General features: G+C 36.0%; 1 protein-coding gene across 1 annotated transcript in view; it reads left to right on the top strand.

Moving 5' to 3' along the window:
* FIG4 (FIG4 phosphoinositide 5-phosphatase) overlaps positions 1–15680 on the top strand; it is a 48947-nt gene that overhangs the window by 4749 nt on the left and 28518 nt on the right. The window contains exons 2-8 of the mRNA XM_058801915.1: positions 5541–5639; positions 5852–5975; positions 8998–9154; positions 10412–10462; positions 11572–11720; positions 13633–13761; positions 15259–15359. Of these exons, the coding sequence (XP_058657898.1) occupies positions 5541–5639; positions 5852–5975; positions 8998–9154; positions 10412–10462; positions 11572–11720; positions 13633–13761; positions 15259–15359 (810 nt within the window). The remainder of the gene's footprint in view (positions 1–5540; positions 5640–5851; positions 5976–8997; positions 9155–10411; positions 10463–11571; positions 11721–13632; positions 13762–15258; positions 15360–15680) is intronic.

Here is a 15680-nt window from a genome sequence, read left to right as displayed (position 1 = left end):
AGAATAAGGTTATGAAGAAGGGATCAGTCAGTGTTGAGGTAAAAATAAATATACTAACCAGTGAAATTACTCTGAATATTTTCAAGTTGCTCATGTCAAGGGTAGTGCTGTGACTGGAAAATGACAAATGGAATATTTAATCCATTCTGAAGTCCTGCATATAGGAAAGTAATTGCAAATTCAGGCAAATGACATAAAACACAGCCTAGACTTAGGAAGATGCTGTCAGATTAACCTGGTTGTATTGCACATTTTAATCTAAAAATTAGATAACCTTATGTATTTAAATCAAATCCTCTATTGAGATGCAGTGCCACAAGGAAAATCTCTGCTGTGGAAGGAAGAAACTTAGAAGAGAAATTAGTAGATAAATTAGTGTGGAGTGAATGAGGAATCATCTGATAGGGATGATTTTTTTTTCAAGTAATGTTTTTAGGACTGATGTACTTAAGCATTTTCATTAATGTTATTAGCTCAAAACAGGGACCAGATCAGATTAGTCTTTTAAGGTATTGTAAATAATTAGGATAATCAGAGCACAATAAAGCAAGAAATTATGGTGATGATCCTCAGGAGTAGATAAAAGGAATAATTTGAAGTATGATGGTGTACTATAAAAGTTCATGCACCTTACAGTAGATTACACACTAATGAAAGTTTACTGAGAGTTTATCAATTCAGAAGCAGTAGAGGAGAAGAAGGATCTGGGTGTTTTATCTGAAGGAGCAAGAGGGTTCAGCTGCTGCTGAACTACAGCTCTGAAAAAGAGAGATGTGGTTATTTGTGATATGGTCATTAATGAAAAATACTAATGTATCTCTAGAATAAAATCTTGTATGGTATATTGTACAGATTTACAGTCCATTTTCATCTAAGAAACAAGAATTCATTCATGTATAGGTCCATTGATGGTCCAGTGAGGTGACATTCACACTAGCAATGTCTTGAGAGGAGTAAAGGGACAGCAAGACTTCTTTAGTCTATTGAAGTGTGTGCTGGAAAGGCATCCAGTTACTTATTTTCCTGAAAGCATTCCAGCAGAAGAGATGCTAAAGAGCAAATAGGTATTTGGCTAAAGAAAAATGTATAGATAGATAATTAATAGATTTAATTTAGAATTAGAAGGGAGAATCTGGAGGAATCCTTCAATGGAGTAGCAAGAGAAAAGTCATGTTTGGAAGCAAAAAGCTTTGGTTGCCTTGGCACAAAAGGGATTCATGGAGTTCTGTGGCTTGTACAATGCAGAATGGGTACTCATTCCTACATGATCAGGGAGTGGTGCTTGGCAACATGTGTTCTTAAAATTTCTCCTGTTGAAGGATCTTCTTTTGAAGAGTTTCAACAGATTAAGGGAAGCAGATGGCTTTGCTTTTCCAGGTACCACTCTTTGTGCCTTATCATGTCTTCCTTTCTTCGTGTCATTCTGCCAGTTTCTACGAGAGATGAAAGACAGACACTTCCAGAATTACTCTAGGTCCTGTAGAAAGAAGGAGCAGAGTGGAGTTTTTACATTGAGGTGTAATTATACTATGATTCTATTTTAACTGTCAGTAAATTAGGTACCTTCTCCCCAGGTCAAGTTTGTTTTGCCTGTAATGGTAAATGTTAGGGGCCATCTTTCTGTCCTGGCCCATCACCTTTTCCATCTTATCTTCTGTGCCTGTCCTGTTGAGGAGGGGGAGTGAGAGAGCAGCTGTGTAGGGATCTGGAAGATGGCATGGTGAACCTGCTTCTCTCTGGGCTTTGTGTTTTTGGACACATCCATGGTCTCAATAGCTATCATTTGCAAGCTTTTTGTCTAAAATCATAACTGTTTTCTTAATGCTCTATGAAGATTTGAAAATTGACTGTATTAGTGCCCTGCCTATTTTTCAACTTGTAGTGTATTTTTGCACTTTTTCCCTCTGTGGATTAAGGTCTTTGTAGCTTTTTAACTGAGGATTGAAAAAGTTTTTTGCTGTGCTAGCATTTCTTAGTCATAATTAGTCTATACAAAGAAGTAAATCATAGTTATAGACTCAGATTTCAAAGAAGTAATCTTACAGAAAAAAAAAAAATAAGTAAGCAGAATGTTTGATTTCAGAACTATTACCCTGCCATTAAAAACCAACAAAAGCTTCTTTTAGAAGAAGCTGTTTTGCTTGCTTTGGCTGAATCAAAAGATTGATAAAAGATGGTGTAAAGCCTTTCAATTAGATTGCTTTGGTTAAAACTCAGTCCCAGGTGGAAATGACTAATGCTGTTCTATCTTGTGGTTGCTTAGTGATAATTGTGCAATAAATTAAGCTGCAGTCCAGCTCTTGTAGCTGCCTGGTGCGTTGCCATAGTTGGTAAAGTGTGCTTGTTAACAAATTTCAGCAAAGGCCAGGGGCACAGTAAACCTGGAAGCAGCATGGGTCACCTCAGGTGTGGTTGGAGGGATCTGGCCAGAGCAGGGTGAGGGAGCTGGCAGTTTCTGCTGCACTTCTGTTCTCTGGAAAAAGTACTTTGTTGGTCAAGGTTGCCTTTTTATCTAAATGCACTGGCTGTGCTGTGGAGTGGAATTGTTTGAGACACTTGGGAAATGCTTCAAATTATTCAGTTCAACTTAGTAATAAACAGAATGAAGTAATGAGGATAAGTACTCCAGAAAGGTTTCCATAGCTTTTGCTCTTTTTTTTATTGTAACAATTTCTGTTAATCAAAAGAGTTGTAAACACTTCAGCACATTTTAGCTTTGATTAATTTTACAATTATATTACAGCCATAGAAATTTATTTGTTGTTACATGCTCAGTGTTGTGTTGATTTGGTATTTTTCTTTATGATTTCCTAGTATTCATGTGATAGGAAATATAATTGCAGCACATATCACTGATACAGTTTTATTTGAGCTCTGTGTCATCCAGTAAGATAGACTGATTTATTCATTAGATGCATAAATTAGGTAGCAGAAACAGCTAATGCTGAGATGTCTTTTTTGTGTATTTTTTGCATCATTAGTTTTCATACGATCTTTGTTTTTCTTTCAGATCTTGAAGGTTGAATATGAGTGGGCATATCAGGCTGTTTTTCAAGTAATTCTGGGGTTGTTAGCCAGTCCTGAAAACTTCCCAAGCAGAGATCTAATTTTGGCTTCCTAGTTTTAAACACTAACCCATATTCAAAGTTATTGCAGATGTTTCCTTTATTACTTCCACAAGAATATCCTCTGACATGCAGTGGGTAACATGCCCATTTGCCAAAGATGAAGTAAGGCAGGCAATGAGAAATCTGAGTCCATTGATGCTCAGGTTTGATGCTGCTCTCAAGTGACCTTGTTTAATACATTACACAGTCTGGCTCTCCAGCTTAAACCCCTTAAATTAGTCTTTAAATGACTTCAGAGAGCCTGTTAAGTACCATTCATTATGGTAGTTACTTCCATGATCTGCAGGTACAATTACTCCTCGTGTAATCTAAGATTTTCTAAGCAGCAGCAGCAGCAGCACCTAATGCTGGCCCTGTAGCTGTGCACAGCCCTCTATTGCAGCTGCCAAGGTGATGTGAGTAATGCATTCCTCATAGCACTTCTTTGTTTTATTAGTTAATTAAAATGATAATGGAGAAGTATCCAGCTGAACTTCCTTAGAAATAGCATTTGCAACTCTATATCCATCTCTCTCACTCTCTCTCTCCCCCTCCCCGTGGGTCGTGTGTGTCCCAATTTTAAATGTGCTCTATGGTCCAAACTGCCATTAGGACAGCATCTTAGAGTTTTGCTCTTCTATTTATATTCAGTATTACTTGTTGGTAACCACAGGTGTCACTTTGGGAAGAAATTGCACTCATTTAGTGAGCTGGACATAGTGGGACATCACTGTGCTGTACTGCAGTATTATGGAATACTTAAAATTGTTTACCTTTAATTAACTAACAGTTTTCTGCAAATAAAGAAGCTGCACTCCTGAAATGCATACTAACTTCTCATCTGAGTATTACAAATGAATATATTTCCCTCTGCCCATTCACCTTTGCTCCATATGAAAAAGATGGTATAATGGCATGGTCAAAGCAAGTGTGTGTCTTGGTGGTTTGGTGTTTCTTGCTGATGGTGGGTGATAGCAGCAGAAGAGCTGTACCATTTGGTGCCATGCACTGTCCTTGTCATTTCTCTGCTGGGAAGCAAGAGCTTGGCACGAAGGGATCCCCTGCAGAGACTGGGGAGGCTGGGCTGTGCACTGCAGGACATCAGTCCTGAAAAAAACCCTATAGGAAACACTTTCCTGTGCCAAAGTGCTGCCTCGAAGGCTTCAGTGAGGGAGTATTGTGATGGTATATGAATTTGGGGGGCCTCCTTACTGTCATTCAGGAGTAAACAGCAAAATTTACCACTCAGTTACCACAGTAATGGCATTGTACAAGGTGGAGCTAGAAGCTGGTGGTGTTTCCTTTTATGACTTTTAAAGTTAAGTAATTTTTTTCCTGTTTAGAGCTTACTGTATGTCTATATCCTTTCGTGAATTCAAGGAAACTGAAGAGGTCTTTAAGTTCTTTTTTCAACTTAAATATTTTGACAGTAAAGATGTTTCTTAATGTCTAATTGGTATAAATTATGAAATGGTGAGATTTATATGAATATGATTATTGATTTCTTTTCCCACATCTTAAGTCCATGTGACTGTTAAAGGCTGACTGCATAGATACACGTGAATTTGCCATGCTTTCCTACTAGGTTGAGCATTATTAACGAGTTCCACCTTGCTGTGATAGCACCACACTGATTAAATGAATTAGAAAAAATGAGAGCTTCTTTTAGCAAGTCAGTCCTGCAACCTGTGCTTATTGTTAATTCCTCTAAATGTAGAAATTAATTTATAGTTTAAATTCCTTACCAAAAAAATGGACATACTATATGTTTATCTGTGTTTATTCTTTCATATTTTAAATGTGAATTGCAGCTATTATTTTTAAACAGTAGAATTATCAACCAGAAAAATCTATTTTTGTGGAATAACATTGTGGAGAAGAATATAATAGCAAATATAAATATAGAAGAAAACTTGCATTACTGAAGTACTTACAATTTGGCAGTGTTAGTATGGATCAGAAAAGACTAGTTGATAGAAATAGCAAAGGAGTACAATATTGCAACAGAAGTTTTAGATCATGAAAATTGAAAAACTCATGTATAAGCTTCTGCTAAATGTTACAGAGCAAGTGAAAACACAGTAATGGCTGGGGGAGGGTGGGGTTCGACAGTACCTGGTTTAAGTTACAGTTTATCTTCTCTAAACAGGGTTTAACCTTTGATTTTAATTTTTTTTCCTGTTTGTAAAAAGGAGAGAAAGAGGTCTTTTAAGTTGTAGAGGTTGCTTGTATACAAATATACCTCCTAAGATACTGGTGTCTAAAACAGTTTATTAATAGTCCATGTGGAATATTGCATATTTGATGTTAGTAGTAGTGGATTTAGTCTAGGCAGAATGTAAACGGCAGTGCTGATGTCTTAAGTTACACTGGGTTTTGTTGCTTTATCTTGTATGATATTCTGATTTGTCTTCTTGGTTTTCTTTTGTGTAGAGGTATTTTCTGGTTGGAAGTAATCCTGCAGAAACCAAATACCGTGTTTTGAAAATAGATCGCACTGAACCAAAGGATTTGGTTGTGATTGATGATAAGGTAAGTGCCTGTGTATTTTGTTGCTTGGCTTTTGTCCCATTGTTTCAAATAATACTGGTTGCTTGTTGGAAACCCTGAAATAGGAAACAAAGAACGTAGAGCAGGCCTTTGGTTTATTGTATATTTCACCGGTTAAGCAAAATTTTTTGTTCTCTGACATGAAATAACATTTAGCTACAAAACAGTGACTTCTGTGACTTTTTCTTTTCAAGCATGTTTATACACAACAAGAGGTGAGGGAACTTCTGGGTCGTTTAGACCTGGGGAACAGAACCAAGATGGGGCAGAAGGGCTCTTCTGGGTTATCTCGAGCTGTGTCTGCTTTTGGTATAGTAGGTGAGTGTTTTAATTGATTTTATAAAAGATTTTGTTTTCCTGGGAGGTGAGGCTTATTGCGTCATGTTGTATATCTTTCTGTCTCCCCTGATTTTATTTATTTATGAAACTAAAGAGGATTTAGAAATCTGTTGTGCTCAAAGATAAGTACGTTTCTGTGTATTTTTTGAGAACAGGTGGTCAGTACAGGACTGAAAGTTGTGCTGTAATTAATCTTTTCTTTGTCACTAAGGGACAGATCTAGGAAATAGCCAAACTCTTGAAACTTGGTTGAAGATCTTACCAAACTCAGCTGATCTTAGAATACAAGTCATGTGGAACCTGGCTCCTGAATTCCAGATCTCACAGAATGCTTTTTAAAAAGAAAATGAAAGTCAACATTCTTTATTAGGCTATATTACTTTATCACACACTATTCAGAAAGATAACATTTCAGTTTGGTTAACTTTTTGCAGTGACATATTTAAAGATTTCTTTTTCATGTTTAAACAAGTATAACTGACTGGTATGTCAGCTGAATTTTAAAATGCTGCTCAGCTGTCCATAATCCTCAAGCATTGCTTCAAGGATTTAATAACTTCTAACTTCATCTGAAAGTCACCACTTTCCTGCCTAATGTCTGATACCGTGGTCAGTACATTGATGGCTGATGTCTCTAAAATAAATGTTAATACGTGCTGTGACAGCCCTCAAGAATACTTTGTGGTTTATTAGAGTCAACATATACGTGGATATCTAAAGCCAAAGCTGCAAAGTGGAGAATGCAATTACTTTAAAGGATGCTTCCAAATTTTGCAATCAAAACATAATAAAATACTATTCTAATCCAAAGTGGATTAGATAATAAATAATAAAATACTATTCTAATCCAAAGTGGCAAATTAAGCAAACTTTATTCTTCATTCTTTTTGCCTTTGAAGCATTTTGGAACTCATCAGTGCATCCAGCTTTTCAGAAATTCCTCAGATGATGTTTATGTTTCTTACTGATTTAAGAGTATTCATAATATGGATAAACCTAAAGGAGCTTGTAACAGGGTTGCAGCACTGGGTTTTTTGCACAAGCTGTCAGTGCTTACTGTCTAAATATTTGATAAATATTTGGTTGAAAAGTGGTTGCAGTCAGTTAAAATTTTGCATCCCAATTGTATGCCTGTTTATACATACTGCTCATAACAGGAGAGTGTCTGTTCTGTAGCTGCACAAATGTATTGGCTAACAGATATGGTATATGTATTTCTAGATGACTCTTTAGAAGTAACAGACTCTCTTATCAGAATTATATACTTCCAAATTACATGATTCAGACCATATCCGTATAAACATGTAATTTGAAGGAATGCAACTGGTTGTTTATTTCTGCCTCCTGGCTCAGGTCAGAAGAACAGGGCTATTTTTCCTAAAATTGTAAAGACCAGCTTTGTTCTGTCCTTTAGTTATTTCATTAACCAAATGCAGTACATTCAGTGCACTCAGAATGGGGGTGCTGATAGATTGAGTTCTGGTTTACTGTGTAGTGTTTAAAAGTGGAAATTGCTTTTTAAGGGAGGGAACCAGGCCAGGGAGAAAGGCTCAGTTCCTTGTCAGACTTTCTATAATGTCTGGTGAAATTCAAAGGACAGAGACTGTTCACATAAGTGATTTTAGTACCTGGAGGATACAGGAAGAACTGTGACTACTATTTAACAACTGCAATTCAATAGCCTGCTTCAAATGGAAGGTTTGTTTCTTATTGTCAGCAGGGCCTCCTGTCTTTGTGCAGGTGAGAGCATTTTTCCAAGGGGGGCTAATAAGGAGGAAGAAAAGATTGCAGTTCATTCGATCACGTTGCAGCCTCCAGCAGTGACAGGGAGGAAAATGTGTGCTCTCCTCATCCTTCTTCTTTACTTTGTACTGCAAAGCTAAAAGAACTGAGTGTAAATACAAGTAAAACTATGAATTGTGAGGGTCCATTTGTATCCTGTCATCATCATCATCTTCTTCATCATCATCATCACCTCCCTCCCCAATTTAATCTATTGGTTTATAGTACCAGTAAATAGTAGTGAGTGAGTTTCAAGCTCTCAGCAATTTATCAGAGCAGCTACATCCAATAATGTAATTTACTACTTATTAAAGCATATTACTGCTATATTATACTGTATTTGTACCACATTTGAGTTCAGAGGTTTTTATGTCTTTCTATTTTTTATTTGAATTTCTACATTTGTGTTATATTTAAAGGCTTGTTACATTTTTTCCCAATCATATATAATAGAAGTATGCAAAAGAGCCACTCCATGGCTATGCTCTGCAGGGAATGAGGGTGGAGGCTTCAGAAGCCATCTTTTTATAGGCAATAAAACCAGACACTACCTGTTCTACCTTCTTAGCCTTCTGTGTTTCACCAGGGTCAAGTGTTGATGTCTGAGAGAGGAAACACGAAAAAAAGGACTACCCCTGACACTCTGAATGGCTCTGATTTGGGGGAAATGCTGCTCTAGTCAAGGAATTCAGTTCCAGGAATTCAGTTAAGGAGAGAGAGCACAAAGATGTTTTACCCACAACTCCTTTCGCTGTTCTGTGTCCCTCCCCAGCAGAGAGTACATGAACCTGAAAAGAAAATTGGAGTCTGGGATTCTTCCTTACCGTAGAACATTAACCTTTAGTATCTGAAGTAAATAGAGTGTGTCTCACTCTGAACAATGAGAGTCCTGTCAAAAGCAAATACAAGTATGTTAAGTAGATAGAAACATAGTCCAAATTTTCAGTGTCCTAACTCTGCTACCAAGTATTAAAAATACCCACAGTGGGAAGGGAAATAAGAAAAAACTATGTATTTTATTGATTAATGGGAGTGAATTTTAAGAGTCCGTATATATATATATATATGTGTGTGTGTGTGTGTGTGTGTGCATATAACATTCAGGAACAAATAAAAATTCTTTGAAATCTTGAGACAATCCTGATACTGTTTTGCTAAATATATTTTATCAAATAAACACAAATATGCCACTAAAAGCATTGTAATACTGTTTTAACAGGTTTTGTCAGGTTTTTAGAAGGCTATTACATTGTGTTAATAACAAAAAGAAGAAAAATGGCAGATATTGGAGGTCATGCAATATATAAAATAGAAGATACAAATATGATCTACATTCCAAATGACTCTGTAAGAATCAGTCATCCTGATGAGGCCAGGTAAATAATGCTGGTAATTAGTGTGTACTTTTTGAATATTTTCTGAACAATGTTGAATTGCAACTGGGAACTTTGGTCATGGGTTTTTTGTATTAATATGTCATTCAAGCCATTTTATCTTGTTGTTTGGAAAATAGACTACAAGTTCCATGGCGTCTAGCCTGGAGAGTAAATACAGCTGTCATAATCTAGAGTTTATTATCCACATCTCCATGTCACAGCTAAGTTTAGCAAATCTGCACCCAGAAGTGTCAAATGTAAACATTGTTCCTGCGAGGGCAATGTAATGCTAATATTGGTTTGTACGATTTGGGGCACTGTTCTTTATTTAGTAGCTTTTGCATGATGTTAATCTCACCTGAAGAGATCTTTTGTGCCCTTCAAGAGGTGCTGAATAGATTATTAAATGATTCTGTGCTGTCAGCATCTTGTGAATGTTGCAGTTGTAAAGGGTGGTGAAAAGATTCACTGGTAAGTTGAACAGCTTCTTTCTTTTCAGGGACTTTTTTAGGAAGAGAGAAGTTTAAGCCTTTGTTTTTATCAGGGTAGGGTGACTTTGCTTCTATGAAATAGCAGGAAACTGGTATCAGTAAACTGTAATCAGTCTGTACGAAGTGTGAATAGTCAAAAAGTGATGATTTATGATAAATAGATGTCAGGTAAAGAACCAAGCCTGTTTTAAATATTAAAAAAGCTTCCACTTTAAGGTGGGATTGATCCCAGACCTCAGTCTTTCCTCTTAGGGTGCAGCAGACCATGTTACCTAACCTACATATTTATGGTGTCTGACATTGTATTATTCATAGACAATGTCATAGTTTCTTCTGGGAATTTGCAAGGCTATGACAGATTTTACTAGATATTTCTTTTCTTGTTCATTTATTTGAGAGTAATGGAAAAATTTTATTTCTTGTGTAGTATTTTTGAGAGTTTTCTTTTTTAAGTCCTGAAAAATGTAATGTGCATAAGCGGAAAATAGAACCGCAACTTTACAACTGTGTAAAGAAACAGAGTATGTGTATGAGTAGATATTAGTTTTGTTTTCTTTTAAAAAAGGGTATTTTATTTATTTAATCCATATTCTGACATTCTAGTTTAACTACCTGTCAAAACAATTACAGTAAGATAGGATGGGAACATAGGGAAAAAAATATGAATATTTATGTGTAATTTCTTTTCTGTGATCCTCTGAATGACATCTTATAGTCTGTCTTGTTAAAATAATAATTTTTCCTCCAACTTGAATTATTTTGCTAGGTATCTGAGAATCTTTCAAAATGTGGACCTTTCTAGCAACTTCTATTTTAGGTAGGTATAAGTTATTATTCCTTTAAAAAAATGTGCACTTACACTTGCTAGGAGATTATAGGTTTTGTTTTTGACACCCAAGACTTTTAGGTTGATTTCTGGAGAAATAAGACACATGATCATGCTGCTTGTACATTTGCATCTGTGTATTTTGAACTTGCTTTCTCCTTTAATCAATTGGCTAGGAATTTAGTCTCCATTAGCTTAAGAAATATAGAACTATTAATGGCATGGAAAAAAGTAGACACTGAAACTACTGTTTCCACTGACTGTTCAGCCTTGCCAGATTATGCAGAAGTTCTTTCTTTGGAAAAGTATTAGGTTTCAGGGGAGGTTGCTTGTCTTGTTATTTATTCTTTATTGATCCCATTTTCCATAAATATAGCTTTGCCTTGACTCAGGAGCAAAGGCAGAGAAATAGATCCTCATTTAAGATACACCCTACGTGGGTTATGTCTTTCATAGGGTTTTTTAGTCATTGCATTTCTCTTGTTTATTGTTTCATGAATGCCATACCTAAGACAAGTTTCTGTGTCCCAGCTACTATTAAGTGAGATTTTTGGGACAGCACAAAAATGGGAGAAATGTGGTGGTAAACCTACCTGGCAGTAGTGGAAGAAGACTTGAAGACTTTCAAAAAAAAAAAAAACAAAACAAAAAACCCTAAAACATCCCTCTTGCAGTCACCAAAAGGTTTGTCAGTCTAGAAGATGCTTCCTCTTGGAAAATGAAGGCTTTCACAGCTGGATCTGTGAAGATAAAACCTACCCAAGTTTTATGTGTGGTTCATGCGTTGGCACGTGAAAGATTTTTTTCAGTGTAAAACTTGAGTTTTTCTTCCATGCAAATATATGTTCAGTTTTCAGTTAAAAGAAGATTATAAACACTTTTTCAGTTTTTGTAAACTGTAAATAGTTTCTGTGTTTGTAAAGCTTCTTTTGGAAATCATTTGTATCATTTGCCATTATAGAATGAGGATCTGTGTTTCTTGTTCAGAAGTCTTTTCTATAAAATAGTACTGTGTTAAATATAAGTATGGGTGGAAAGTAAGGGCTTTCAGAAAATTCTTCTGCATCTACAATTATTAATAAATGTTAAATGTCTATCAGTTACAGCTACGATCTATCTCACTCCCTTCAGTATAATCTTACTGTCCTGAGAATGCCACTTGAGATATTAAAAACTGAAACAACCCAGACCCGACAAGAGAGTTTTGATATATTTGAAGATGAAGGACTTTCAACACAGGGCGGAAGTGGTAAGAAATCTTATCTAGTTAAACTGATATTGTTGGACATGAGTGCATTTAACCTATGTTCCACTTAGGTTTGCTTTTGAGAAACATTCACGTCTTCTGTTGTTGGTCAGTAGTGTTAACAGCTGTGAGTTAATAAAAGATTTTGTGAAGTGCCAAATACATTTCAATGTGAACACTGATTTCTAGAGGTCTCTAGTCATTGTTTTAAGTTACGTTGCAATTGGGGAAGATGACTGAGCATGCTGACATTTTCCAGCAATTGATTACTCAACTGACTTCTGAGTCTCCCAACAGGAATGAGTTACAAAGAGAGTGGGAAGCAATAACCGATTAAGTACCATTTTTTGGTTTTATATTGGAGAATACTGACAACAGAGGAACTGTATGAAGTTAGCATTCTCTTACTGTAGTAACCCCTGTCAAGAAATGTAAGAAAAATTACTCATTTTGGTTGGAAAGTTCAGCCTTCAGTTCGGATCTAATGTATTCATAAGAGTATAAAGATGAACAGCCAGAGAGAAAAACTATTTTCTCTCCCTTTTTCTTCATGAACACACACCCAGAGTAATTTTCTCCTGAAATTCTTAATATTGGATTTTATTCTGTTGAATGAAACCCTCATGCCCCCAGGAAAAAGATATTAGTAACATGTTCATGTATATCAAGACACTAGCAACTGGTTATCAAATACTACAATATCAGAAAGGACCATAAGGAATGAAGAGAGCAATAATTCCTCTTCTGCAAAGACTCTAATCTGGAGGATCCCTCAGGACTCCTTACAAAAGCACTATCTCTTCTATGTCATTGTCATTGTAAAAACAATCAGAAATTAAGATGCCCTAACCTTGACCCCATCAGCACTGTGTGCTGCTCACCTATATAATCATAGAATATGTGTAACAAATAGCCACCTTGTCATTTAAAAATAAATTCTCACCAAAGTAATGCCACTAGTAGTAAGAAAGAGGAAAAATTTCTGGCTAAGTGCTTGTGACCAGCTTCTGCTGACTGTCTAAACTCCATCATGAAAATATTTTGTTTACATCAGTTTTCCCTGGGCTTACAGTAGGTTGGGTCTAGGTGGCAATAGTTTGTTCAACAGCTGCACTTTCACCTGCAATCTGTGAGAAGAACTCCATTTTCCTACAGCAGAACATTTGACTTCTGTAGTTTTCTGCTATAGTTGGCATTCATACTGCTAGAATATAATTTGTCCGGTCAGAAACTTCATTTGAAAAAAGTGTGGAAAACAATATAGGCAATAGAATTCTTGTCCTCTTTCTTCGAAGTTTCAGATTTATTCAATTCCCTCTACTACCTTTCAATGACAGTTGTCACATCTTGATCCTGATATTTGAAAGAGAAGAAGATTTTGATTCCAGATATATCAGAAACAGAATTGTAATTTGTAGGTCTACAATAGCTGTGTTTCTTCGTGTTAGTGCAAATTAGGAAAACTGTTGTATTGTGTGAAAAAGGATTGATGTTCGTGATCTTGCAGAACCTTGTAGGTGATTAGAGGTGACCTAGAATTGAGAAGCTTATAAAGTCCTTCTGTATGGAGGAATTCAACTGGAATTCACAACTTTATTTCCCTTGTTATCAAATCCCTTGATGCTGCTCTATAGAGATCTTTTTAATACTGAAGTATATCAGTAACTTCTGCATGAAGGCACTCAATCACAGCAGTGACTGGCAACTCTAGAAAAACTGCAAATCCTCATAAAAGCTGTATAAAACTTCATGTGCCTGGAATTATCTGTGTTTGGCAAACCTCAAGGATGCAATTAAGTGCTACACTGAGTTGCAGTCAAGGGAAAATCCAAACAAAGATCCAGTGTCCTGGATTTTAAAGCAGGTGTGTTTGTTTCTTAATTGCTAATGCATTTTCACTGCAACAACTTCCTAGGTGTATTTGGGATTTGCAGTAAGCCTTACGAGAAGTACGTGTGGAACGCCAAGCTTCTGGAAGCAGTCAGAAGTGCTGTTCATCGTGACTGGCTGCTGTATATTATTCATGGATTCTGTGGGCAATCAAGTATCCTTCTACTGTTGTAATGAATTTTGGTGTATCAATTTTGAAAAAACCCAGTTTGAGCATTGAATTATGTCTTTGTCCTATAAATACCATTCAATTTTATACTTATTGTTTAGCTTTTATTTTCATGACTTTCTAAGTAAGAATTATAGTTATTGTAAGAGATCCTATCACAGGTAGACTGCATTTTCAGTGAGTCTCTGTTAATAAGTGTGGGGCTTAGTAGTGAAGAACTTGAGAGGATTTTTTGGCTCAGCTGTATTTTTTCACAGATGTTTCAGGAAAGGAAGAAAAGCTAAGCAGAGCTGAATTGCTGACTGATCTGTTTTCAGCTGTGTTTAAACCATGACATTGCCATAGAAATGCTCTCCTACTAATCTTCTCTAAAATGTTTTTTAGTTACTGAGATTTGCAGAAATTCTTGTATTTACTGTCTTTCTGTTGAACACGATGATGGAACTTCAGCCCTGCTATGTGAAGAGCACTAGGACGTGTGAAAGTCTCTTTTCTTGACTATATACTATTTTAAATGGTTAAAAGGGTCTATGTACATTGTAGCAGAAGAAGCAAAAGTCCAAATGCATATCAGAGTCCAAAGAAATGTCAGGTTATGTGTTAAGAATTTAGTATATTACAAAGACACTGTTTTTTATTCACCAACACTATCATGTTAGCTTAAAATTTCTAGGGAAGCAAAACCAATTATGATGTTAACATTAGTGGTGTCTCCAAAATTTGATTTTGCTTTTTTATGTTTGTAGGACTGTTGGTCATTGGCTTACTCCTCAGAAAAACAGCTAGATCTGCTTTTATATACCACTATTTCATTTGTGGTCTTACTTAATCAAAGCTGGATCTGACCACCAACATTATGCCTGCAGCTGCAGGAGTGAGCAAATATCTTCTTAACTCTTTCTTGTGCCTCTCTAACACTGAGGAAACAGTGGTAGTCACACTAGGCTCTGATTCTGTTTGGTTTTAGTAAAATGGAAAAAGACTGTAAAAAAGCCATCACTGCATCAATAGCGTGTTTGCCTCTGGGTTTCAGTTATTTTACTCAAGTGGTTGCAAATTTGTATATTTTTCCAAACAAATAATTAGAGGGTAACCAATACACTTCATCTGGAAATGAAGCTCCCAAGTTTTAATCCCAGTATTCACAAAAGCAGCATTTGCAGTGCTAGGTGTCTCTTGTATCCATTTCACCTCCATTGTCATTTTATGAAATAGAAATTCTGCTTCTCTTCTGTAGGCTCTGAAAAGTGGGTGATGTATTGCAATGTATTTGCTTTTCAGAGTTCTTAAAACAGATTGTTGGAAAGGGCAATGTTCTCTTCCAGTTGCAAAATAAGTCTGGAAGTGATACCACTATTAAGGTGATTTTAGTAAATCACATCTATCAGTTTCATACACTTTTGTTAGACCTTATTTTTGCATGAACAAAGTAAGTGAACAAAACATTGCATGTGACAGGTAAACCTTAACTTCTCTTTCAAGAACTGTTAATATATGGCCGCCCTGTATATGTCACTCTGATAGCCAGAAGATCAAGCAAATTTGCTGGAACACGTTTTCTGAAACGAGGAGCAAACTGTGAGGTAAATCAAATATGATTTCAGGGGTTGTTTCCTCCTGTCCCTCCCCAGTATGAAAGCTTGAACTTGACTGACTGAAGAGCTGAAATAGTTTGGAGGGTTGTTAAGGGTTTGGCTGTAAATTATGCTATTAGATGATATTATAACAGCTATCATTGCATTTTTCGTTGGCATAATAAAATTGTTCCTAAAATAATAAATATAATAGTTCTAAATTGTTTAGATTTTTTACCACTTGTTTTTTTGGCACTTGTTTTGGTTTTTTACACGTAGAGATAATGTTATTTCCAAACTGAGGGAAGAAATAAAAAATTGGTAATATTC

Source organism: Ammospiza caudacuta, chromosome 3 (assembly GCF_027887145.1).
Source record: "Ammospiza caudacuta isolate bAmmCau1 chromosome 3, bAmmCau1.pri, whole genome shotgun sequence".
Classification (NCBI taxonomy): domain Eukaryota; kingdom Metazoa; phylum Chordata; class Aves; order Passeriformes; family Passerellidae; genus Ammospiza; species Ammospiza caudacuta.
This window is presented reverse-complemented; position numbering and strand designations above follow the sequence as displayed.